The sequence below is a fragment of the Schistocerca piceifrons genome, chromosome X (assembly GCF_021461385.2).
Source record: "Schistocerca piceifrons isolate TAMUIC-IGC-003096 chromosome X, iqSchPice1.1, whole genome shotgun sequence".
Lineage (NCBI taxonomy): Eukaryota > Metazoa > Arthropoda > Insecta > Orthoptera > Acrididae > Schistocerca > Schistocerca piceifrons.
In genome coordinates, this window is record NC_060149.1 from 200,301,669 (window position 1) to 200,328,127 (window position 26,459).

A 26,459-nucleotide genomic window follows, 5' to 3' on the forward strand; every position below is an offset into this window, starting at 1 on the left:
GAGGAGAACATGGTAGACAACCAACATCTATATGGTTATTGTAGGTGAGGGAGATATTCAGATATGTAAGAAAGCTTTTCTAACAATCTTTGGCATAAATCAACAAAAGAAAACATCTGGAACTCCTGTGCCACGATTTTGTGCTTCATTACACAACAAAACACTAGATGTACATTCAAAATGATAGTTTTGTGTGTAACATGACATTAACAACTAAACAGTTTATTTAAGGTGGGAGATGCAACAAGTGCCCAAATAAATGCAGTAAGGAGGAGCAGGAATTTGCAGGGGGCTCATATAAATAGTTTTCCTACACAGTCAAGTCCTACTTCAGGAAAAAGAATCCCAACATGACGTATTTGTGTGCAGATCTAAATATTAGCAAGATGTACAGTGTTTATCAAGACAAGTGCCAAGACAGCAACAAGAAACCTCTTAGCACTGGCATGTATTGAAAAATATTTTATCAGTTTTTTCAATATTGGCTTTGCAAAATCACAGTAGTGACACATGTCAAGTTGTTGATCACTTTAAGATGCAAATTGAATCTGAGAAATATGGTTGAAAAAGAAGGAACTAAAACCAAAACTAAACTTTCATGTTAAACATGCTGGTACTGCCTCTGAAAATCTGAAAATGGATTAAGAATATTCAAAACTAATAACTTTGTTACGGTCATTGCTTATGAGATGCAACAATATCTACCTGCACCCCACTTTTCTGTAGGAATCGCATTCTACAAATGCCAGCTGTGGAGGGGGGTTGGGTTGTTTGTGGGAGGAGACCAAACAGTGAGGTTATTGGTCTCATCGGATTAGAGAAAGACAAGATGAAGGAAGTCGGTTGAACCTTTTCAAAGTAACCATCCCGGCATTTAGGGAAATCACGGGAAACCTAAATTAGGATGGCCGGATCTGGGATTGAACCACCATCTTCCCGAATGTGAGCCCAGTGTGCTAACCAGTGCACCACCTCCCTCGGTTCAGGCCAGCTGTGGACATTTAGCTTCTGCATATATAATGTATCTAATAATGAGATTCTTGCTTTGGCCAAAATAAAAACTTCTCTTTGGTTAACTTTTGGATGTACTTAACACAGTCAGGAAGACTCAATAAGCATTTAGGGCCTGGTCATATGTATTTACCCTGTAACTATGATTTTGGGTTAACTGAGCAAAAGAAAAGACAGGTATCTTTCATTTATGTTTGAGATCAGTGGATGGAATTCATTAAAAAACAAGAGTAAAGAAACCTTTCAATGTTGTAAAAATGACATGAGATATGTTTATTACAGTAAAACCTCTTTTGATAAGACAAAGACAAACACTACCTGAATCGGGACAGGAGGTTTTTTAAGTTTTTCTTTAAATAAAATTATGGAAGTGTTGAGAATTTTAATGCTGTAGATATTAGAAATACCAGGTGTAGGACCTCCATTACTCATGTGACATTTCCTCTCAAATATGATGGCACAAGCTAAAGCATTTACTAAATTACATTCCACCAGCTCATCACGAGTATTTTGGGAACATAAAACCTGACACATTCTCTGAGAATATTAATGACGATGCATTGCTTGATACCATTGATTATTGTTAATAATGTTGTGTATGTTTTTCCAGAATAATTTCATTTAAATGCAATAAGCCTGGTACACAATGTTAAGGCTAGAAAAACACTTTTTATTACAGTTAGTAGTAATTTGTGGCTGTGGATGTCTGATAATTTACAGGACAAATCTTCACATAACTTTGTTCTTCTTTACTAATAATTATTTTTCATGTTATGTCGCAATATAAAGGATATGACACATCAGCAATATTAACTGAGCCATGCCGTATGGATTTCTGTTAACAAATAAGATTAAAATAATTTGATATATTTTTCCAGCCTCATTTACAAATCCCTCTTTTTCTCCAGATCTAAATAGTGTGGGTTAGCCTGTTCTTCTATGCACGTCTTCATATGTGAGTAACAATAGTGGACCTAAGATTGAGCCTTAGGTAATCGCATACATGATTTCTCCGCAGTCAAAATTATGTCCCGGGACTATATTGGTTGGATTACTAACAAGGGAACCTCCCCATCGCATCCCCATCAGATTTAGTTATAAGTTGGCACAGTGGATAGGCCTTGAAAAACTGAACACAGATCAATCGAGAAAACAGGAAGAAGTTGTGTGGAACTATGAAAAAAATAAGCAAAATATACAAACTAAGTAGTCCATGCGTAAGATAAGCAACATCAAGGATAGTGCGAGGTCACGAGCGTCGTGGTCCCGTGGTTAGCATGAGCAGCTGCGGAATGAGAAGTCCTTGGTTCAAGTCTCCCCTCGAGTGAAAAATTTAATTTTTTATTTTCAGACAGTTGTCAAAGTTCAGGCACTCACACACAATCAACTTCGCTCTCCAAAATTCCAGGACATGTTCAGATTTGCTTGGACATATGCAGGATTTGACGGTCTGCACACGGAAAAATTTGAAAACGTTAAAAACATATGTTTTGACAGAGCACAGGAAAAACTGCGCGACTGTGAAACTGTTGCTTTCATTTGTTGCAGTTTATGTGACAAACTCATAAATTTTCATCACTTTTTTGGGAGTGATTATCACATCCACAAGAAAACCTAAATCGGGCAAGGTAGAAGAATCTTTTTACCCATTCGCCAAGAGTACAAGTTAGGTGGGTCGACAACATATTCCTGTCATGTGACGCACATGCCGTCACTAGTGTCGTATAGAATGTATCGAACATGCTTTCCTGTGGAGGAATCTGTTGACCTATGACCTTGTAATCAAATGTTTTCGGTTCCCATTGGAGACGCACGTCCTTTTGTCTACTAATCGCACAGTTTTGCGGTGTGGTCGCAAAACACAGACACTAAACTTATTACATTGAACAGAGATTTCAATGAACGAACGGACAGAGCATAACTTTGCGAAAACAAAGAAAGTAAACTTTTCACTCGAGGGAAGACTTGAGCCAAGGACCTCTCGCTCCACAGCCGCTCACACTAACCAGGGGACCACGGCGCTCCTGAGCTCACATTGTCCTTGATGTTGCCTATCTTGCGCATGGACTACTCAGTTTGTATATTTTGCTTATTTTTTTTCATAGTGCCACACAACTTCTTCCTGTTTTCTCAATTGATCTGTGTTCAATTTTTCAAGGCCTATCCACTGTGCCAACTTATAACTAAATCTGAGGGGAGTGCAATGGGGAGGTTCCCTTGTAAGTACGGATATCTACATCATTTTGGTTAGATATGACAATCACAAAACTTCAATTTATCTAGGAGAATACTGTGATTCATACAGTCAAATGCCTTAGAGAGGTCACAGAAAATACCAGAGCTATTTTATTATTTAATGCTTATAAAATTTGGCGAGTGAAGATATAAATGGCATTCACAGTAGCACAACTCTTCTGAAGACCAAACTGTGATTTGCTGCTAAGGTGAGAGAATAAATAACCACCTTAAAAATTTTGGAAAATGTCAGCACTGAAACAGGTTGGTAGTTACTGACATCTATCTTATCACCTTTCTTAAGAAGGGGTTTGAAAATGGCATATTGCAGTCTCTCTAAAAAAAATGTCTTGTTCATGAGTCATTACATGTTTTGGGAACGACTGGGCTTATTATAAGGGAGGAACAAATCTTAAGAACTCTATTGGAATCATCGTCAGAACCAGTTGAGCTTTTATTTTTGAATGAATGTATAATTTTCATAATTTCAGAAGGAGGAGCTGGTGATATATGACTGAATTTTATGAGAATTTCTTTTTCAACATAATGCTGTGATTTTTCTTTTGAACTGTTTGTCCCTATACTTTCTACTACATTTAAGAAATGATTATTAATTATATCTGCTACCTGTGAGTCATCATTTATAGCCATACCACTCAGTTCAATAGTGATGTTATAATGTTCTGTGACTGATTGTCTTGTCTGTTGTTTCACTCCATTCCATATAGTCCTAAATCTGCTGTCAGTATTTCTGATTTCTAACATTACGTGCATGTTCCTTAACTTTTCAATCATGTTTCTTAGTTAAATTTTCCAGTATAAAATACCATTCACAAACTGCTTTCCAAATCAGTTCAAACTGATTTGTAAAAATTACATAAATAGATCACATTTTATCTGCTTTTAGAATATCTGTTTCCATAACTGATTTCAAACTGATCACAGGTGGAAAGAGCATGTTTACAGGGACTCAAAAATCATGTTCGATTTTACAATGTGTGCTAAAAATACCCAAAAATGATGGACAAATTTGAGAGAATGTACCATGGCAACAGGTACATCACAGCCACCTGCTGTCCATGTTTCACTGCATGTTTTTATTTTTAAATTTACAAGTACTATCTCACTATATTGTGTCAATTCAAGTGATATTGCTTAGAGTTTACACTATTTGTTTTCTGGGCCGAAAGACAGGGCGTTTGTTGGGTACCAGAAAAACACATTATTTCCACGCTTTCTGTGCTTGCAATCATCACAGTATCAATTTCTGCAAAATGAACTGCAGAAAGTGGCTCAAAAATTTCAAATATGTAAGCTGGAATGTTGAGAAGTTTACAATCAAAATTGATATTACTTTTTGCTTGTAATCTATGTGAGATACTCTTACAGATTTGAGAACTGCAAATAAAGTATTTAGCAAATGGTTTTGTAAGCAGACAGCTATCACCATTAAGATTTTGGAACCTAAATTAAGAAACCACATTAAAAGATTGCAAACTTACATGAAGAAACTCACCCGTGGCTGATAGTGCACAGCCATTGGGCGTGACCTCTATGGCAATGGGGTTGTCGGTTTAGGTTCTTGAACTGATAGTGACAATGTCACATGAGCCAACACAATGTAGTGAGATATTACTTTTCAATTTAAAAATAAAAATCACATGCAACAAAACACATACAGCAGGTGACTGCTATGTAGTCTGTAGCCATGGTACATTCCCTCAAATCTGTTCATCATTTTCAGGTATTTTTGGGGCACATTGGAAACTTGAACAAGATTTTCTGAATGACTGAGAACATGCTCTTTCCAACTGTAGTTAGTTCAAACTCAATTATAGAACACATTTTTTTTAAAGTAATTGAATGTGATCTATTTTTGTAATTTTCACAAAAATCAATTTTGAACTGATTTCGTAGAAATTTGGAAAGCACTAACATGAATGATATTGTTTACTGCAAAGCCGTATGTTGTTAAGAAGTTGTGTCCAAAGTTTCATGTTTATCATGCCTTCAATCGACGAGAGATAAGAAGCCAAAGTTAAAACTTTATTCGCAGAATGATTTTTCTCATTGCTTTGCCTTAAATTATGTAGCATTGTTAAAAACCCGTGTTTGAAATTAAACACAGTGTTTTGGGCAGAGAGGCTTGAAACACGTCATTTCAAATGAGACTGATTCTGAAGCTTTAACAGAAAACAGTATTCGTAAAAGAAGGGTCGAATACACCCTATTTTCATTTTCACACAAAAGTCATCATCCTATCAACAAATTTGTAGTCTATTAACTGGCCTCGCATAGCATTTTTTAATCTCCAAAAGGGAATGTACTTTCTTATTTTGCTTACTTCATTTTGCAATGAAGAAAAGAAAACAAGCATTAGCAAATACTGACTGAGAATTTTGTACTTAAGTTGCAGATACCTTGTGTTATGAGCTTCTTAGTAGACATTCACTGTGTGTTAAGGGGGGCGGTGTTAATGAGCAGTAGGGGAGGGGGACACATTTACTTGTTCAGCATGTAATAAAAGCAGAAAAATAAGCAAGTCAAAACAACAGTTGATAACAAATACATTACCAACTCTGCAAAGGAAATAGCAGGATCAAAAAATTTCTTAAAACTTATTCAAATCGAACTACTTCTCATGGTTTTTACAAGAAAATTATGTCGTCCACAGGAATGCATTTCTGATGTATTACAATTTTTCATGTATTAAATGTGACTTCTCACTCACAGATGAATAATGTTAGTTGCCAATCACGACACTGTATAACTACAAATTATTGAGCAAATAAATGTTCAGTGGTCTGCTAACAAGTACGAAAGTATGTGATGTACATTACTTCACTACTAGCTATGTAAAAATCAGGAAACAACAATCAATGTAACCTACAGCCTTTAAAATCCCAACATGAATTAAGAGCCACTGACAAAATATTCTAGTTGGGGTCTAATTATTCGCATATAAAGTGAAGTAAATAACTGCTTTCAATTTGAATTTTAGTACCATAATTCTCTTTGCTACACATATTTACACATACAAATGTTAATTTGCCTGATTTTTGACTAATTCAAAGAAATGACTAGCTCTGCCGTGGAAGTTGTCTGGCTCCACAAAACTACTAATTGCCTTGAATATGTTCAAAATAAGCTGTCTGAAGAATCAAAATGCTTGTTTATACTATTAGAGCAAAGTGTTCACAGTAGGAAAAAAAAAAATCATTTGCAGTCACAAATATTGTAACTGTTAAAATACTTTTATCACCGGAGAAACTGTAAACTGTATTTGATGTATTAAGACAAGGAGGTTTACTGCAAGATAGTCCCTATATAATAGAAATCTTAACACTAACTTCTGATCTGACATTTCATCTGCCTTTTATGAGTAGCATTCTTCCAATTATAAAGCCATTGGCACACGGACCATGCTGTCGAATGTTAATGTTGAGCGTGTTGAGTTCAATGTGTTGCTGAACGTTAAAAAAACGATGTTACTTTGCCTTCTGTACATGGGCCCCAATGTGGTATACATGATCTCAACATGCTCCAGTAGCTGTTGTTGGCTGTATCTGGCTCGTAAATCACACTGTTTCCAAAGGGACGGATATAAAATTCCTACATCAGCTTTATTAAAACATACTTTTCTCCCTTGTTTATATGCTAGCCAGGTTGTTCTGCTGTAGTGTACATAAATAAAATTTTCAGTATATGTGAAAATAATATAAAGCAAACTGGAAAGTACCATGTCCAATTAGTAAGGACACTGGCTTATAAAAGTTCCATTACGAATAGTGCAATACAAATTTACAATGGTTCTCCTCATAAGATAAAAATTGTTTCATCATTCTCAAGTTTTAGTAACACCCTAAGGTTATTCTTTCTTGATCACTGTTCCTACTCAGCAGCAGAATCTCTACATGTGAATTACAAACTTAAAAAGGGGGGGGGGGGGGGGGCAAAATAACTTACTGCAAATAGTGCAAGGGATCCTGTAGATTAAGCCCATCAAGTAAACTCACCCTTCAAAAAGAGCATACTTATATTTACATAACATCAAATACTGTAGTATATATTCATATGAAACTAATAATGAAGTATCAGAACTTATTAAAAACACGAAGGTTAGGATACAAAAATAAATAAATAAATTGGGTGTAGAGGGACATGATCCACTACACTCCAAAATTTCGCTACAAATCTGGAACGCTTCTCATTGTGCTAAAACAACCTTGAACGTTGTATGACCATATTTAGGCTGTTACCATTTCCTGAAAGCTGCAATTGCAGCTATATTACTAACTGAAATTTAATTATAACAAACAGTGCCAAGAACAATGCATTTTCTTGTGACTCCTCAACATGCTGTTGCTTGCAAATGGCATACTCTCATCACGTTACAACAATTCTTTTACCACAAATATGACGTTTCTCCTTTTATTACAACAAATCATAAAATTAACAGCAGGTTTTCAAGACCTCCCCAGTTTGATGGTGCTGAGAAACAGCATATACACACACAGTCCAACTGGAAGTCAATATGACACCTCACAACTCTGCACCGAACGGAGATGGCATGCATATTACGTAGGTGGCATTCTGTCGTCTCACCACTCAACGTTCAAATGCACATTCAGAATATCTGACATTCTAGATATCGCTCTGCACAGTCAGAAAGACTCCCCAACACGCTATTCCATGCTATGACATCAGGAACTTGACATGCTCAACTCTCAATGTTTGGATGCGCTGTTCAGTCCGTGTGCTGATGGCTTAAGCATGCTTTGCTTAACAAGTTGAAGATTAAACTTTTTGTTGGACACTCAAGACTCCCCCAAAAGGTAAGAAGTCATTTCACATGAGTAATCACACTGAAGCTAAAAAAAAAGTCAGTTCCTCTAGGAGAATATTTCCACAGTACAGTAGAAAAGCGTCCAAGGCAGTTGGTAGTATGTTGCTGAAATAAACGGTTTCATTCATTGCTTGAGGAACTGAGAGGACTTAGGAGGTAGGTGAAGCGGAGTTAGTCTACAAATGGGTGGTCAGATTGTTCAATCGGATGGGCAGTCTCTATGAAAGGTAAATATCCAAGTCTGAGTGACAGTCTGGAAGCATATCGAAAAATGCTCTGTCTCTTATGTGTAGCTTTTACAACTAAAGCTTTTTACTTATCACAAGAAGGTCCTTATACAGATTTAACTAAACAACAGTTAAGTACCAGTATATGTTACTGTTTATATCATGAGGTAACTATAATGCTTAATACTAATTCATGAAAAAATACACATTACCTCACCCACAAATTACATTTGTATGGAAATTCCATGCATGGATAATCACTATTTACAATAAAAATGGATTTTAACTTACCTTCACCAACTGGCTTCCATTTTATCTGATGTACTTTCAATGTTAACATACCAAATTCCAGTGCTCTATCTGGTACAGTGGATAGCAGATGAAGATTTGCTAGAGATGCATTTCTTTGAAACCATGCATGCAATTGCTAAAATCACACCAAAGCAAAAAGCAGTTTGAAATGCTTCAATGCCACATTACCCAGAAAGGAAAAAGCTTAATAGTAGCTACTGCATAAGCCAGGATGCTGTGCTCTGAACACAAAAAACACACACAAACACACACACACACACACACACACACACACACACACACACACACACACACAGAGAGAGAGAGAGAGAGAGAGAGAGAGAGAGAGAGAGAGAGAGAGACTGACTTTGTGATTGCAGTTAACTGCTGCTGTTATTTTTGTTATTACTGTTGCAGAGACTGTTAGTGGTTAGTGGTGTGTGTGTGTGTGTGTGTGTGTGTGTTTTTTTCCAGTTAGCTGTGGAAAGGTTTATCCATTTTGTATTATAGGCCTATTTTGGCATTAGTGCCATTTTATAGTACAATCTGCAACTAACAAGAACAGAAAAGATATTGTCTACTTGGTGGTAGTTTCAGCAAAAGCTGTTTGACAAGTTTACTTACATCCAGGTTTTCTTCACATTCATACATTCGTATTGCATCTTTGTGTGATTGTTGACTGGTGTCTATCTACTGCAAAAAAGATGCAATATGTAGAAAGTCAAGAAAATCTAGATGTAAGTCTGTCAAACATCTTTTACTAAAACTACTACCAAGTAGAAGATATCTATACTGTTCATATTAATTGCAGATTGTGTTAGAAAATGGCACTAATGCCAATATAGTCCTATAGTACAAAATCAATACACTTTTCAGCATCTAACTGAAATTAATTTTTATATGAAATTGTAAGAGAATTGTTGCTGTTATAGTTAGACTATTGGGACTTTAATAATCATCACACACAATACAACTGTGTTGTGCCATAAAATATAAAATTGTTTTAGGGGTTGAACTTGAATTTGCATTTGTTCTAGTCACACTTATTTCTCTAGGAAAGCTTTATTCCACACAGTGTAGCTCTCTGTCCAACACTGTCAAAACTGCATTTTTCTTTCATTTGTATGGATACACCTCAGTATGCTATCTAACAGTGCAGTTAACCTTTAACAATTTCATTGCAGTGACGAAAGACAGAAAATTTGATCCATCAGTAGATTATAAGCATGTGTGCTATGATATAGTGTTTCCAGCATTTACAGGCGAACCATGGTGAAGTATATTTGCTCCATGGCCAGTTTCATTACGGAATTGAAATATACAGGGTACTATGGCATCACATTTTCACCATCATACAATACCATAAAAACTGCTTTACGTATAACCTTAGAATATCTTTACATCTCATACTAACTGTTTATATGTATCATACTGAGAGGATATCTAAGCACTATTATCTATTCTTATGGCTTAACATCTCAGTGTGTGTGGAAGGGGTTCATTACAGTAAAGACCCCTGTCTGAATTCTCTGACAGAATTGAGAAGGTAATGCTTATAGCCTTGACCAAGAAACTATTCTAGCATTCATTCCCAGCAACTTAAATTAACCACAGGAAACTATGAAGTTTGATAGAACCACTCTGGTTACCGTTCTGAGTTTTTTTCCACCACTTTCATTCTCCTGAAAACTGATGTTACTGTTTCCCTTAATTACTGTCTTAGGTAATGGCCTCTAACCAGTAATGATTTTTGAGATTTCCACACGATTAAAGTATCACAAACACATTACATAAGCAACATGTACACACACGATACTTGTGCAGAGTCTGTGTTACCTATCACACAGCTGACAAATTGGAAGGAAAGCAAGAAAGAATGAGGAACAGCAATCTGCAGATAATGCACTCAGTGCTGTCTGAGTGAATTCACCTGTAGCAGTAATCTGTGGCACAGAAGAAATCTGTGCTACTGCATCAACACAGATCTAAGTGTAAAATGGTTAGATAGAAAATTATGCTTTGAAGTTGGAGGACGCATATGTCAATCATTATACAAGCTGATAACTTAATGTTATTTTATTCAGAAAAAGAAAAGTCTGAATGTTTTTGCAACACAACCTCCAGTCACTTGGAACTGGTATTACTGTTTACTTCAATTACTCCCAATAAATGCAACAATATAAAGCATACAGAAATTATTGATTCAAGTTTGCTTAAAATCTGTTACCTTTTCTCCCAAATTGCTAGTAGTAGTAGTAGTAGTAGTAGTAGTAGTAAGCAATGTCAAGTATGCCATAAAAAATACTACAGCTGCTTTAAAGAACATGTGATTAAATCACACACTGAATTCAAAGCGGAGAAAGCAAGGTGCTTCCAAAACTGAGACTAACTTGTTTAAGAATACAGGACTAGTACCAGTAGCTTTGTGTTCTATTTAGCACTTCATTACAGAATGTGTATGTAAGTAACTTGTACTCCAAGCTTTTTGCTTTCCATATTTTCGGAGGAATTAGTATGGACCAGAACAAGAAAAATTTGCAAGTAAACATGGGCTCTAAAATTAATACCTTAACAGCTATGGATACTTGCTTAGCAGAAGAGAGGAGTTTGACAGTAATCAAAGATGAAGAAGTGTTCACAGCTCTTAATGTGTGCATTTTAGAGCCAACGTTTAGTAGACTTTTTTGTGTTTTCAATGATCGTTCCTGTCATATACCTCCTGAATACTTGCCATTCCTCCTGGGACACTCTGTATACAGGGGGGATGGACAAAAACATCTTGAAATTGAATAAACTGGAAATGTGGCTAACCTGAACCACCAGTTCGGTACCTGCCAAATTACATAAAAAAATTTACTGCTCAAATGTAATTTTGGATAATTTGTACTACAAACTAAAACTTGGTTACCAGATTACAATTCCATACCTATGTGTAAACCAAGAAGTACGTACATATGAGCACTGCGGTATTTTCCATTATGCATCTTCTATATTTTTCTCAATTATGCACCGTATTCTAATTTTACAATAGTAACCCAATCACTTGCTTGCTGCAAAAGTACTACTTGTACACTGTAAGATGCAAAGGTGGGGGAATAAGTGGGGATGGTCAGAAGACTGTACACAGCGTGCGACACATAATAATCTAGAGTGCTCTCTGTGAATAGTGAATGTGTTTTTTCCTTTAATTCCATCACTTGCAATATGCTGCAGAAACAGATATGAGAACGCTATGATGCTAAAACAAAAGCAACAAATTCTATATATGGTCGACAGTGAAAAGAAGACTAAAACATTGGTTGCAGAACACTTTCAGAACACGAAGTCTACTCTCTCATTGATATGTTCAAGACAGAAAATAGAGACAAGTCCACCAATCTGTTCAATCAATGGCAGCAGCAACTGTATGAACTGGAGGATTCACTGTTTGAATGAGTAGAACATATGTGCTCACTGCAAATTCTGTTGTCTGACCTCATGTGTTGAGAAAAGGTTCCAGAAATCACTTAGAAAAAGGAATTTTTGGGTTTGCGTGTTCTGAGGACTTGCTGTCGGTAGGGAGGCACATAGAATAAATGAAGAAGAGTTTGGCGCAGGAATATCAACTCAAGCGCTCTCATTTGTATCATCCAAGAAATGTGTGTAATATGAAGCCGGTTTTTTCTATAATTTGACACCTGAAAAAAAACACTACATGTCCGGCAGCAAAAACTGTCATGGAGGAAAACGTAGCAAGGAGAGATGCTCTTGTGTTGCATCTCAGATGATTGTTAGAAGCTCATACCATTAGTGATCAGAAAACACAAAAACTCACATTGTTCTTAAAAGATCTACCTATTCAGTCTGTCATGCCACTACGAGAATAACAATAAAGCTTGGATGATCAAATCTCTCTTCTGAAGCTGGCTCTTGAAGATTCGAGAACAAATGGCTGCAAGGAAGAAAAATGTTGCAACCATTGGATCAACGAATAATCATCCCAATGAAGCATAGTTACAGATGTCAATTAGTTAAAGTTAGGAGTAGTGCAATTGAACTACCAAGAAACAGATTCACACTTGATTGTAGTGCAAGCTATCAGCAACATACTTGTTGCTTGGGATGAAGTTACAACAGATACAATAGCTAACTGTTTTAGGAAGGCTTGGACATCAACTGATAGTGGCACAGAAACTGAAGAGAAAATCAATGATCCAACCTCTGCACTTACAATACAGATATGATTTTGGATTCTGGCACTGCTCTTCTACAGCCTTATACCTTGGTTGATGCCCTCTTGAACCATCCCATATGGATGAATGGATGCAGGCAAACTAAAATTACTGTGCTGCTGAAGAACCAGTCATCAGTTCTGCTGATGATGCAGAAGAGTGTGATAATGCTTCACTGTAATCTTATGAAGAGATACATGAAGATATGACACAACCACTACACGCTGAAGATGTAACCACAATTGCTGTTCTTGAGGGATTTGCTGCCACTTCTGAAGACTCCATGGCATTTCAGGCTGCTCTGGATGTGGTATATTCTAAGACAGCCATAATATTATAACCAACATTCTGAACAACAAAAATTAATTTTTTTCCATATTAATGTACAAAAATCAAATGTGTTCTGATCAAAACTTAGTGAGTTAAAGAACAATAAGTTACAGTGCTGCTTAAGATTATTATGTTATGTTACATGATGCAATAAATGCAGTCATTTAATGGGGTTAATACTGTAAGTTTTCTTTTTAAAGAAAACGAAAAACATCTGACAATACTGTCTCAAACAAATGACAGAAATACTACATATACAGTGTAGCTATTTTTATTTTTCTTCGAGAGGTCGTGAAAATAGAGCACCTTCATTCACTGCTACCAATATCCAGAGAAAAGGTGAAAACAGTCAAATTTTTTACAAAAAAACCCTCATTAAATCAAACTTTATTAAACTGAAAGACTTTTTCGGTCCCTTGAAATATGGTTAAATGAGGCTCTACTGTATCCACACAGAATACACAGTAGGAACACCCTTGGCATTCAAAATAGCTTGCAGTCATCTCGGAATGGACAAATACAGGTCTTGTACAGTTTTCGAGGGAATTTTATACCATTCTTTGTTTTGTATACCATTCTTCTTGCAAAATAGTGGCAAGTTCAGGTAACTATGATGGAGATGGATAGCAATCACACATCTTTCTCTCCAAAGTAGACCATTAAGGTTCAATAATATTGAGATCTCATTACTGGAATGGCCAGGGGAAATGTGACAGTTCATCCTTGTACTCACAAAACCAGTCCTGGACGATGTGAGCTGTGTGAACAGGGATCCTCTCATCTTGGAACACATCATCACCATTGGGGACCAGCATTGTACCATGGGATATGTGATCAGCTAAAATGGCTAAATAAAGCTTGGCAGTAATGAGACCTTGCAGAATAATCCTGGGGCCCATGGGATACCACAATATGGGTGCCCAAATCACCACCAAATCTCCATCCTCCTGCCATTTCCTGCTTATGGGGATCTCTTTGTGTTGTTTTAGTGCTAAAAGGGTTAGTGAGTGTGACATGCAATGACTTCTGCTGCTGTCGTCTTCATATTCTCTATCACAATCTTCTTCAAAGACCATCTGCCATGATCACGTAACACGTACTTCTGTCCACACACTGACTTAGCAGATATTCTGTGATTATGATGCATCACAGCTATCAAATCTGTTAATAGATGTTATGTACAAGAAATGGTTCCTCCTTAAAACTGAAGTGAAAGAGTAGTTGACACAATTTATAAACTAACAAGTACTTAACATGCAGATGAATAATAAATGGGTGTCCAATTCAGAAATGAAGAGTTACTCTTACTCCATGATGAAACAATTCTAACAGAGATGTGCTCCATGTTTTCACATGAACATTACTGGGATCACTGGTCAGGTGGATCTGTGTTACTACAACACTTTTAGTCACTCAAATTTATTACTTTTACACGGATTACTAACCTTGGATAAATAAGTCTCTGATGAGAGAGACAAAGTCAAGAATTTTCTCAATCAAGATGGATGTTTAATCTTACACTGACAAGGAGGGGGTCTCAGTGTTGCGATCAACTTGTTGAAACCATCTACAGTACAACGAGGTGACAAAGTCACAGGATAGCGATATGCATGTATACAAACAGTGGTAGTATCATGTACAAGAACACAAGGGCAGTGAATTGGTCGAGCTGTCATCTGTACTCAGGTGATCCATGTGGAAAGGCTTCCAACATGACTGTGGCCTCATGACAGAAATTAACATACTTCGAATGCAGAATTATAGTCACATGGGACATTCCACTTAGGAACTCATTAGGGAATTCAAAATTCTGAGATCCACAGTGTCAAAAGCATGCCAAGAGTATCATCGCATTTCAGGCATTACTTCTCACCACGTGCAATGCAGAGGCCGACAGCCTTCACTTAATGACCAAGAGCAGCAGCATTTGCGTAGAGTTATCAGTGCTGACAGATAAGCAACTCCGCATGAAATAACCACAGAAATCAATGTGGGAAGTACAACATACATACCCTTTAGGGCAGTGCAGCGAAATTTGATGGGCCATGGCAGCCAAAAGACGATTTAGGAGAGGAGCTGCAGGCAATGTCGTGATGTTATAGCTGCCATGTATGACATCGCCTGCAGTGCCTCTCCTAGGCTCGTGACCATATTGGTTGGACCCTAGATGACTAGATAACCGTTGGCTGCTCAATGAGTCCCAATTTCAGTCGCTAAGAGCTGATGGTAGTGTTCGAGTGTGGTGCAGACCTCATGAAGCCATGGACCCAAGTTGTCAAAAAGGCACTGTGCAAGATGGTGGTGGCTCCGTAAAGGTGTGGGCTATGTTTACATGGAACCCTCTGGTCAAACTGACCCAATCATTAACTGGAAATGATTATGTTTGGCTACTTTGAGACATTTGCAGCCATTCACGCATTTCATCTTCCCAAACAAAAATGTAATTTTTACGGATGACAATCCACCATGTCACCATGTCACAGTTGTTCGTTATTTGTTTGAAGAACATTCTGGAAGTTCAAGCGACTGATCTGGTCACCCAGACCACATGACATTAATCCCATCAAACATTTACAAGAAATAATTGAGAGGCCAGTTCATGCACAAAATCCTGCACTGACAACACTTTTGCAATTATAGACAGCTACAGAGACAGCACACCTCAATATTTCTACAGGGCAGTTCCAATGACTTGTTGAGTCCATCCCACATTGAGCTGCTGTACTATGCCAAGCAAAAGGAGGTCCGACATGATATTAGGACATTTCCCATTACTTTTGTCACCTAAATGGTGTTGGTTAGGGTCTCAGGTATCACACCTTAAACACATTCATCACAGCGGACCCTTGTTTGCAAGTAATTGCCGAAATTGAATTTTACATTTTGCTCTAGAGGCTTATAATTAACAAAATCGTTTCGAGCAGTAGCATAGTGTAGTGGTCAAGGTACATACTACACTGAAGGTGGCGGGTTCCAATCCAGTCAGATGCATTTAAATTTTTATTTTTAAATCTTTAACAAAATAACTCTGAACATTTTTTTATTGAATTAATGAAAACGTTTTTATTTCTAACCCTCTGCCATGTCATTTTCTTAACTTATTTGCTCTCATTTTTTCTTCCTATCATTCTTCTTTTCATTTAGCAACAAAAGGGAAAATGATATACCAGTACCTACACTGGTTGTACAATAGTGAAACAAATCTATTTTTCAATGCGAGATGTACAGTTTTTAAGTGATAATCTCCATACAGCATTTAAAAGATAAATTACTCTCACACCATGGACAAAATATAAACACCACCTTTCTACATTCACATTGTTCTTCAACAAATTCAGAGGGAAATAAACTTCTTAAACATTACAAAAATTATTTTTTTACTACCTAACTTCAATCCACACCATCCTTATCATTTCACATTACTGAATGCTGGTGCATGCAGAATCCCATGAACAACTGAATGTATTTTGATTACATCTTCGTGTTTAGCAATTCTGTGTGTATCTTGAAGTAATTCTGGTATACTCTGAAGTTTTATTATTTTCTCGTGTTTTACACCTGATGTTTTAAAATGGGGGGGGGGGGGGGGGGGGGGGGCACATGGCTGACAAGATGATAGCGATTGCAATAACATAGACAAAAATATAAAATGGAAGAAACTAGATCTAAGGTAATACATAAAAATAGTTATAATCATAAACAGGAAGGTTCCAAATGACAAAAGAATGACAGGAAGAATAAATGAGAGCAAAGTTAAAATGATAATGAAAGGATGTGGCAAAGAATTGTAAATAAAACACATTTGAAACAAATAATTAAATAAAAATAATAATTATAGACATTTCAATCAAAGTCATTTCAATAATGATTTAGAGAGAAAAATTTAAAAGCATCTGACTGGATTTGAAACCACCACCTCCAGTGTATCATCTGTGTCCCTTAACCAATATTCTAAATGGCCATGCGAAATAGCACTGTAAATTATAAGGCACTACAGCAATGCAAAAATATTTTTCATCTATTACTTGTAGATGAGGGCTCACTGTGATAAATGCCTGGGGTCCTAACCTACCCCACCATGGAGTGTGTTTCAAAACGTCAATCCCACCTCTGGTGACCTCGCCTTGCAGGTATTTTACCTTTGCAGTTAATCAGAGAAAACCACATAGAATGAACATCAGGATGATTGATATAAAATTAGCACATCCAACACAACAACAAGAACAACAAAAAATTACAACAGAACTATGTGAAAGAGATTTACAACTTTAGTGAGAATGCACTGTCATGTAAGATGACATGGGTTTTCAGTGCAAGTAAACTCCTGATCCATGCAAAGAATATTAAAGTAAAAACAACCTCTGACAGAGTTCAGTGAATAGTCCTGTAACATTAACGTAGATGAACTATGAACTACAGTTACCTTACTGTCCTTCGAAATAGTCACCTCCCATAACCACACACGGCTGAGTCCTCCGATACATGACCTGGAAACTTTGCACGAACTCTTCCTTTGGAATGGTGTTCAAAAGCCGCATCACATTTCATTGGATGTCAGGAATATTGTCAAATCTCTTTCTTTTCAAAGCGAGTTTGAGTCGAGGAAATAGGAAGAAGCCTGGAGGATTGAAATCTGTTAAGGTATGGTGGATGTTCAAATTGCACCACCCCCTTTTTTTTGCCAGGAACTATTTGATGATATAGGCTGTGTGTGTCGACAAGCGTTGCCGTGAACAAAAAACCGGAAACCTTGCTGTGTGTGCTGGGGTTGTACCCTGCATAGACGTTGCATGAAACAGGTCGTAATTTCAACATGCCATGCAGCATTCAACGTCATTCCCTCAGGTAGAAATTCCTTGTGGATAATGACTTGTCTATCGAAAAATGTGATGATCATCGTTTTGCTGCATGATTTTTTTGGCTCTGACCTTTTTCCTGATGAGGTCACGTTGGAGAATGCCATTCCGTTTTGCCATTTCGTTTCGGGGTCGTACCAGAGACACCAGGTTTCATCCTAGGTTACAATATGGTTCAAGAAATTGGGTGTTGCACACACAGTTTCGACAAAATCCTGTGAAGCCTCTAAACAAGCCTGCTTGTGACCTTCAGTCAACTGATGTGGCACAAGTCGACAACACGTTTTCCTCTTCCGTAACTTCTGTTAACGATTTGTCGCACAGATTCAGGGTTCATCTGCAGTTCATCCACTATCATGCGCATAGTTAATCGATGGTCATTCAAGATTAATGTCCTCACTTTCTCCTCAATGTTTCCGTCACTGACAGCAGTCGCCGGTCGTCCACTACGGGGATCATCACAAACACTTTCCTGGCCTCCTCGAAAATGGGCGAACCACTTGTACACACACTTCATGAACAGTGATTTATTCCCACAAACAAGAACCAACATTGCATGCATTTCTTTCAGTGTCTTGCCAAGCTTAAAACAAAACTTTAAATAGATCCTTTGCTCATCCATTGTCCCGTTCTCAGTTTAGAACCAACGCACAAAACAAGCACTTCGTCCAACATGTCCAACAGGGAACACACATGACAATTAACTGAAGTACTGTGGAGGCAGGTTGTCAACACCAACCACTACACAGGTGCAGTGTTGTCAGTCATCAGCGTTGCCCGATCAACTGTTCTGACTTCATTCATCAAACCTTATTGTCAGAGGTCATATAAATATAGTGTATTGGACAGTACTGGGCAGAATATTAATAGAGGAAGGAATAAATGTAACTGTGCATAGAAACGTTAAGGCTCTGAGCAATCTATAAGCATACAAATGAGGACAATGTCCAATTGTTCAGCAACTTTTTCAGTCTAGTCTATGGGCCTACTGCCAACTCAATGCCTCAACTATACCATATTTGCTTACCTTTACTATCACATACATGGAATAGAGGAAGACACACTATACTATGTTCTCAAGAAGAAAAAACGGCCCATACACTTAGCTACATAAAGCTGCGAAGGACAGCAAGTTCAAAGCTGATAACCATATGGTTACAACCAAACAACATTGAACACTGGACAATATGAAGAACACATATTGTGCACGACAAAGGAAAATGACAAGAATGAGCACTCCATTACAGATACACATCCTACAATCAATTACCACACAAAATTTGATACAGGGCACTGCAAAACACCGACTACAATTTATTAATACACTAGCTTCCCCTAAGAATGTAACTTTAACTGATTTATTTGCTTTGGGGATGAAACTAATGTGACTTTCGGTTTAACTGGGAAGTACAGCAATGACCCAACAAATACATGCACTCTAAACTCTCTTCCAAGATATGCACTCAACAGCTTATATAGAAATATACCTGTATGATAAATACAACAAATTACGGGATGGCCCTCAGCATCAACGTGATTCTAATGGCTGTGACATTAATTATGCAAGAGCCATTACAGGTAAAACCTATTACAAGTGAAATGAGAGGGCAACACCATAGAATCAAAACAGATACAGAAGAATATTGATAAAAACAAGACAGTGTGTGGTAAGTGCATACAAGATTTTTGGAGATACACTTAGCTTCTGTAAGGTAGACATATTAGAGAAGTGTATAATGCTGAAAAAAATTGAAATCACTACTGTCACATCCATAGCAGTAAATATTTTGCAAGCTTATTTTTCATAACACACATTTGTTGCCTGTGTAGTGCCGCGAGTGTTTTCTGGCACTACCGAGTAAAACAGCAATGATGCCATGTCTGTTGCAAAGGGCCACAGGAGTGGGCAAGCGTGAAGTGGAACAAAATACTATTATGTCAGATGCAGCAACACCACCAGCCAATTTCCACATGGTGGGTCAAGCCAGGACCAGTAACACAATAACTCTGATACAGCAGAAAGGCAGGGCAAGAGTATCATCAGCAGACCGGTTACTACAGCTCCAAACTACGGCCTCGTTTTGGCACACATGGTTGGAAGCAGTGCTTTGGCAAAAGAAACAGGTGCTGAGCCAGTATAAATATCCATCATTTTTAACCAAACACATCACAACCTGACAGCAGCATCTACGGGAGGAGATCTACACTGTTCGATGTGGTGACACGGTCCTGCAAGAGGCTACCATGAGATTTGGCATCCACCAACTGCAGGCTTACTGCAGGCACCAAGTCCACTGCTGAGGATTAGTATTAGTGCCTCCCAGCTGGTGGCCCACCTCCAATGCTCACTTCTGTCACTCGCAGCTAGCCTTCTGCTCAAGGGGGGGTGGGGCAGCTGTTCGAGACCTCGACGTGCGGCCTCTCAGCTACCTACGCTGGGGTGGCCATACTGACACATTACGTATCCAGTCTCCAATGTGGTCAGCTTCCTCTGCAAGAATCACAGAGGGTTTCTGCACCCAGCCGTGCGCCCCACTTTCATCTGCGGATCTCCACATTCCAGCATTTATTCCCAGCCACTGTCGTGTCAGTGCCGCCGCATTTGCAGTCTTCGACACACGCCCAGTGGAATGCTGCTAGCGCAGATTGTCACTATAAGTGTTGTTGTTTGTTGTTCGCTACATTGTATGACTAATAATGATGTTTCTATAAGAAACCATCAGTCACCATTCTGAAACAGCCCATTATCTGAACTCAACTCTGCCACTACAGAGGTCATCCACCCCAAGCTTCTACATCTGGCTTTGGCTGCCAATATGAATTACGAGTCCTTATGTGTCAATGCACTAAAAGTACATATTCACCAACACACAATATCTAATTAATAAAAAACAATGTGCCTGATGAGGCCAAAAACTGAATTTTGTATCCTATATTTTCACTACACTGATAAATGGTTATGACAAAAGTACAAATTACTTTAGTTGCACATCCTCCAAAAACAGGCACGACCAATGGTGTTCTGTTTAGTACCTACTCATTAGGGAACTATGTAAGTGACACAAGAAGACAAGAATTCATGTTAACTCAGTTAATCAGGCCACCTAACATAAATGTGTTATACTGCTAACACACTGTGCTACATAGGATATTACAATTTCATATGGTCAACGTTACCTGTGGAGGAAAAATGGGGATAGAGTAATCACAGGGCTTCTAAATAATTGCAAATTTATTACATTACAGGGATATCTCTTACAAATTACATGTTTTTTTTTCAGTAACTGTTCCTTCCACCTGATAAGCTGACCATACTGTATAATTACAAAACCAGTAAAAATTTGTGCGCTGCTGAAATTTCTGATGAAGTTATTAGAGTCTTGAAGTAGTTGCCAATGTGATACAAAAGAGTACGTAGAAAGCCATCCAGTCCAAGCATGCACTGTCACCAAACCTTTCCCTTTCTATACATATATGAATCTAAAGAATGCACTTTCTTCCAACTGAGTACAGCAGAAAAAACCACAAAAATAGTTTACATGCAACTTTTGTGAATAAAGGGATGTGTGTAAGGCAAAAGCTACATTCTGAAGAACACTCACTCACGCCACATCTAATGAACTCCACCTAACAACTTTAGAAAATTTGGAGTTATGTAACACTCAACTCTCCATATACTTATCTCTTTTGAAAATCCAACATGGTACAAGAAACAACAAGTCTTGTGTTACATTAGTGAAACACAATGGAACACTCAAATGAGAAAGAAGAAGAAAAATAAGTTTAGAACAACAGAATATTTTTTCTTTTTTCCAAGCAGGTGCACAAACAACTAAGTACCATTGTTTCAACAGAACTGCCTTATAACAACCGACTGCTTCACTTTATCTTTCTGTTAAGTTTGTGATTTTACAAAAACTTTATGCAAGGTGACAAGCCAATCACAATTATAGCCCATAAATATAAAATGAAAGTGGTGAAACAACACTCATAGGTATTTTGGTGCATAACTAAGACAGGACAGAATCAATAGTAGTGTGAAACTGTTGTGTACCATTTTTGACCTTTCAAAGCTGTATGTTCCTTTCTTGGAAACTAAAGGTAAAACGGGAGTGAGGTAGATGTGGCATTATGACAGACTTAACATTCAGAAGTTTCAAGTGGCCTAATCTTCCATTCTTTTATATGGCCTTCCTTTCACTCCTGTTTATCATCAGCTCCCAATGAACTGATCTACAGCCAGGAAATTTTAATGACTGTCTTCAACTGTTTCACATAGCTGTCTGTCCCGCCTGAGTTTCTACTGCTGTCAAGTAAGTGTCTCTTCTAAACTTATGTGAGCATCTTTTATAATCTGTAGCATATATACAAACATGTTCATTTTTATGTTAGTATCCTTTCATCTACTCAAAAGTCAGTAAACAACAACACTATAGTCTGGTTGTATAATTCTGTTCCAACAATGATGACTGAAGTTTTCATGCAACAATGCTTGAATTAAATCCATTATGAAGTTATATCGTACCTGGAGGCTCATTCAACATACGTACAAATGCCTCTTGATTCTGAGAAATAAGCTGTAAAAGTGCTGGATTTGTCTGCCCAATCTGCTGAAAGACAGCGTTTAATAGCTGAGGATTTTGTTGAATAACCTGTCTCATTTGTTGAAACTGAGGCTGATTTCTCAGAAAAGCTAGAGGATCATCTGCAACATACAACAACATTAGGTAATGCAAACTGAGACAATAAAAAAATGTAGTGACTAGAGAAGTTTCCAACAGCAGCACTATTAGTTGTAGCAGTAATAACAGTAATAGTAACAGAAATACAACCACTCACTGGAACAAGAAATTAGTTTAATCTCCTGCAAACTTATGCAGAAGTGAACTACTTGATTTTTACCTTCAGGGCATGCACACATATTAAAACATTACAATATGAATTTGGTCTCCACATCATGTACGATACACAGAGTTCCTGCAGCAGAACTTTAAACTCTGTAAATCTAATCCTTTGCAGAGCTGTCAGTGGGTAAAAAGAAAGAAAAAAAAAGAAAAAAAACCGAATCATTAAATATGCATAAAGCTGTTATCAGACAGAATATGAAAAAGTCTACACACTGTCACTCTTTTAAATAAATTTACAGCAAACTTTCTTGTAATTAGCCAATACCCCCACGTGGAGGGGGAGAGGGGTTAGAGAGAGAGAGAGAGAGAGAGAGAGAGAGAGAGAGAGAGAGAGAGAGAGAGAGGCAAGGGGGGGAGGAGTGTTTTCTATAACAAAGTAGTATAACTAAAAGAAATCCTGAGAAGAGTTATTATGCCATTTACTTACACAGCAGTGTTGTCCATTGAACAAGGTGTTTTAGCAATTTTTTCGAAATTCCATTAGCTTCCTTCAAATGCCAACTCCAGCTGTGATAACTGATATCCCTGATCACCTTTCAGTATCACACTGAAAACACTTGAGCCCCATACACTAATGCCACAGATGTCTTTATGTTACTATACTGCACACTTGAAAAGCTTTGCGTAGCTTCCTACCAGAGGAGTCATTGTATGAGGTACATTTGGTTTCACATGTCGAAAGAATAGGCACAAGTTACAGAAGTGACAAACTGACCCTTGGTATAGGAACTACATTCCTTTGTCACTACTGCAAAACATTCAACAAAACTGGACATCCTTTCTAAGTGCCAATTACAAATCATGAACATTAGTAGAAAAGCAACAACTGCTTTGTTAATGACAGGTAATATGTCATTTGTTAATGAATTAGATACTTTTTGGCAACATTCTTTCAACAGAGTGGTTTGAAGATAGTGACACTGTGGCTCGTTGTAAACGAAGACGTTGCAAAGCCTTGACTTACAATTTAGTTAATCATCGTTAGAAACATATTTTTAATTATGTGATTTTTGAGAATGAGATTGCAAAAGGACAGGGAGCATAAAACGTTCTGAAGATGGGACATGCAGGGACAGTGCAGCAGGCACCCTGAGGAGGATGGGAAAAGAAATGAGAGAACAGAACATGGCCAAGAGTAAGGGGCAACAAGAAAGAGAGGACAAGGGGAAGCAAAGTAGGAAAAAAGGGTGAGAGGCACAAGGTTGGTTTGTGGGGCGCTCAACATTGTGGTCATCAGTGCCCGGTTACATAGATTAAAAGAATAAATGAGGCTGGAGGCGAAGTGTGGTGGGTGGTAATAGAATTAAGGACGTTTGGGTAAGTGTGGTGGGGACAGCAAAGGAATGAAAACTGGTGGGGCTGTTGTAGGCTCGTGGTGGGTGGTGGGGTGGCAACTGTAGCAGTTTCGAGCAAGGGCAGCAGATGGGGGCGAAGGGTGGTGGCTGGGGGCGAAACAATCATGGCAGGTGAGGGGTAAAGGGTGGTGGGATGAAACAATGAAGGCAGGTGGGAATTGAAGGGTCTGAGAGTGAAAGAATAGAATAAAAGGAAAGGGAGGGGAAGGAAGGTGTAAGGAATACAGGGAAGGAAAGTGTAAAGAAAATGGGAGGGAGCATAAATAAGAGGGAGGAGGGGCTACAAAGAGGAAGGGGGAGCATATGGACAGGGAGGAAGTAAGAGAGGCTTAGAGGGGAGCATTGGGACAAGGAGAGAGGGATGGACGGGAGTGTACGGACAGGGACAGAGGGGAGTGTACGGACTGGGATAGCTGGAAGGATGGAGGGGAGTGTATGGACAGGAATGGAGGGGAGCGATGGACAGGAAGGGAAGGAAGCATATGGCAGGGAACAAAGGAGAAATGTGAGTGTATATACAGAGTGGGAGAGAGGGAGGGAGGGGCGAGTATGGCAGGACGCTGAGGACAAGAGGGGGGAGGTGGGAGGGACGGAGGGGCATAGTGGAACAAGAGAGGGGTGCAGCAGAATGGTGAGTGAGGGCATGGCAGATCTGGGGAGTAGGGGTATGGTAGAGGGTGGTGGAACAGGGGGCACCGGAAGAGGGAGTGGGTGTGCACTGGAAGGGAGGGAGGGAGGGAGGGAGGGAGGGATGGAGGGATGGAGGGAGGGAAGCTGTGGTAGAGGGAGGGAGGGGAGGGTGGGAGGGAGGGGGCAAAAGGAGGGGGGGGGGCAAAAGGAGGAAAGGAACAGAGGCAGATGCAGAAAGCAAGCAAAAGAGGACAAAATAGCAAGGAGGGAGAAAATGAAGAGGGAAGGAGGAGAAATATAAAGTGTGAGGTGAAATGCATCCAGTGGCACAAAAGTCAAAACACTGTCAGTCTGGTATAATTTGAATAATGGGGGCTGGAGGGAAGTAATGAATGACTTATCACACACACGCACACACTTTTCTGATGCTCGTAGGCAGCTTATACGTAACTTGTGTAACTTATGTAAAACATGCATTATCAATTAGCACGTTCTAAAGAAGCAAAAAGCTATCAGCAAAGTAAGTATAAAAAAGCTATCAATGTAATAATATAGTACACGATGCATATACACTGGGGAGTACTTTATCAGATGCAATACATTTACACATGCACAAGCTATGTAGGCAGAATTACTACTCTGAACACCAACTTGAAAACATTTATGCAGATTCTCACTAAATCATCAAGACAACAGCATACATTTAAAATACCTGAAAATTTGAGGACTGTAACAAACATGATTACCTGGAAAATGTAGTAACGACTATTTTGGATATGTTCAACTTGTGGAATTCCATTGTTCTTGCGGATGTGGGACAGCGGCTGATGATATAAATACTGAAAACAAACCACCACTGCCATATCATCAAAGAAATTTATTTCCAACGAGCAGTTTCAGTGCTACACTTACACAATCATTAGGTCCACTATAAAACAAAAGACTACTTTCATTTCTTGGCTCATGAATCGTAGAACCCAAATAATACTAGTTGTCACAGATTGCATACATCAGGAGTCTATACTCTATGATATTTCATCACCACTGTGACCCCATGGACATAATTATATCCGTGTGGTCATAGTGGTGACAAACCATTATAGAGTATACACTCCTGATGTATGCAATCCATGACAACTTGTATTATATGAGTTCTAGGAAAGAAAGAACTCTTTTGGTTTATAGTGGACCTGAAGATGATGTAAACGTTGTGCCGAAATTAGTCATTTGAAATAAATTTATTCTATGACATGGCTGTGGTGGTTTGTTTTCTTTATTTATTTTGTACAGGTTTCAATATTTTAACCAAACTTGACTTACACCTTCAAATTAATTTTTAATTGTACACTTAACTCTACAGTAAAAAAATTCTGTACTGAAATATCAAATTCACGGTATATGAATAAATCATAACACAACAGCTTTTGATTCAGAACATGAGCCACAAAATTAACCATAGTAATTACTATTCCCCACTATTGCCCTTCTGTTTATCTTCTGAGAAAACATAAGCTAGTAACTAAACCTACTACTATACGCAGAAGCACAAACCAAAGGAAT

The 26,459-nt window shown here is 38.2% G+C and overlaps 1 protein-coding gene across 2 annotated transcripts in view; it reads right to left on the reverse strand.

Moving 5' to 3' along the window:
• LOC124721136 (UV excision repair protein RAD23 homolog A-like) overlaps positions 1 to 26,459 on the reverse strand; it is a 157,890-nt gene that overhangs the window by 35,679 nt on the left and 95,752 nt on the right. The window contains exon 6 of one of the 2 annotated variants that reach the window (XM_047245951.1): positions 22,533 to 22,712. The exons of the other annotated variant lie outside the window; for it this stretch is intronic. Within the exon in view, the coding sequence (XP_047101907.1) occupies positions 22,533 to 22,712 (180 nt within the window). The remainder of the gene's footprint in view (positions 1 to 22,532; positions 22,713 to 26,459) is intronic. 2 annotated transcript variants of the gene reach the window in all.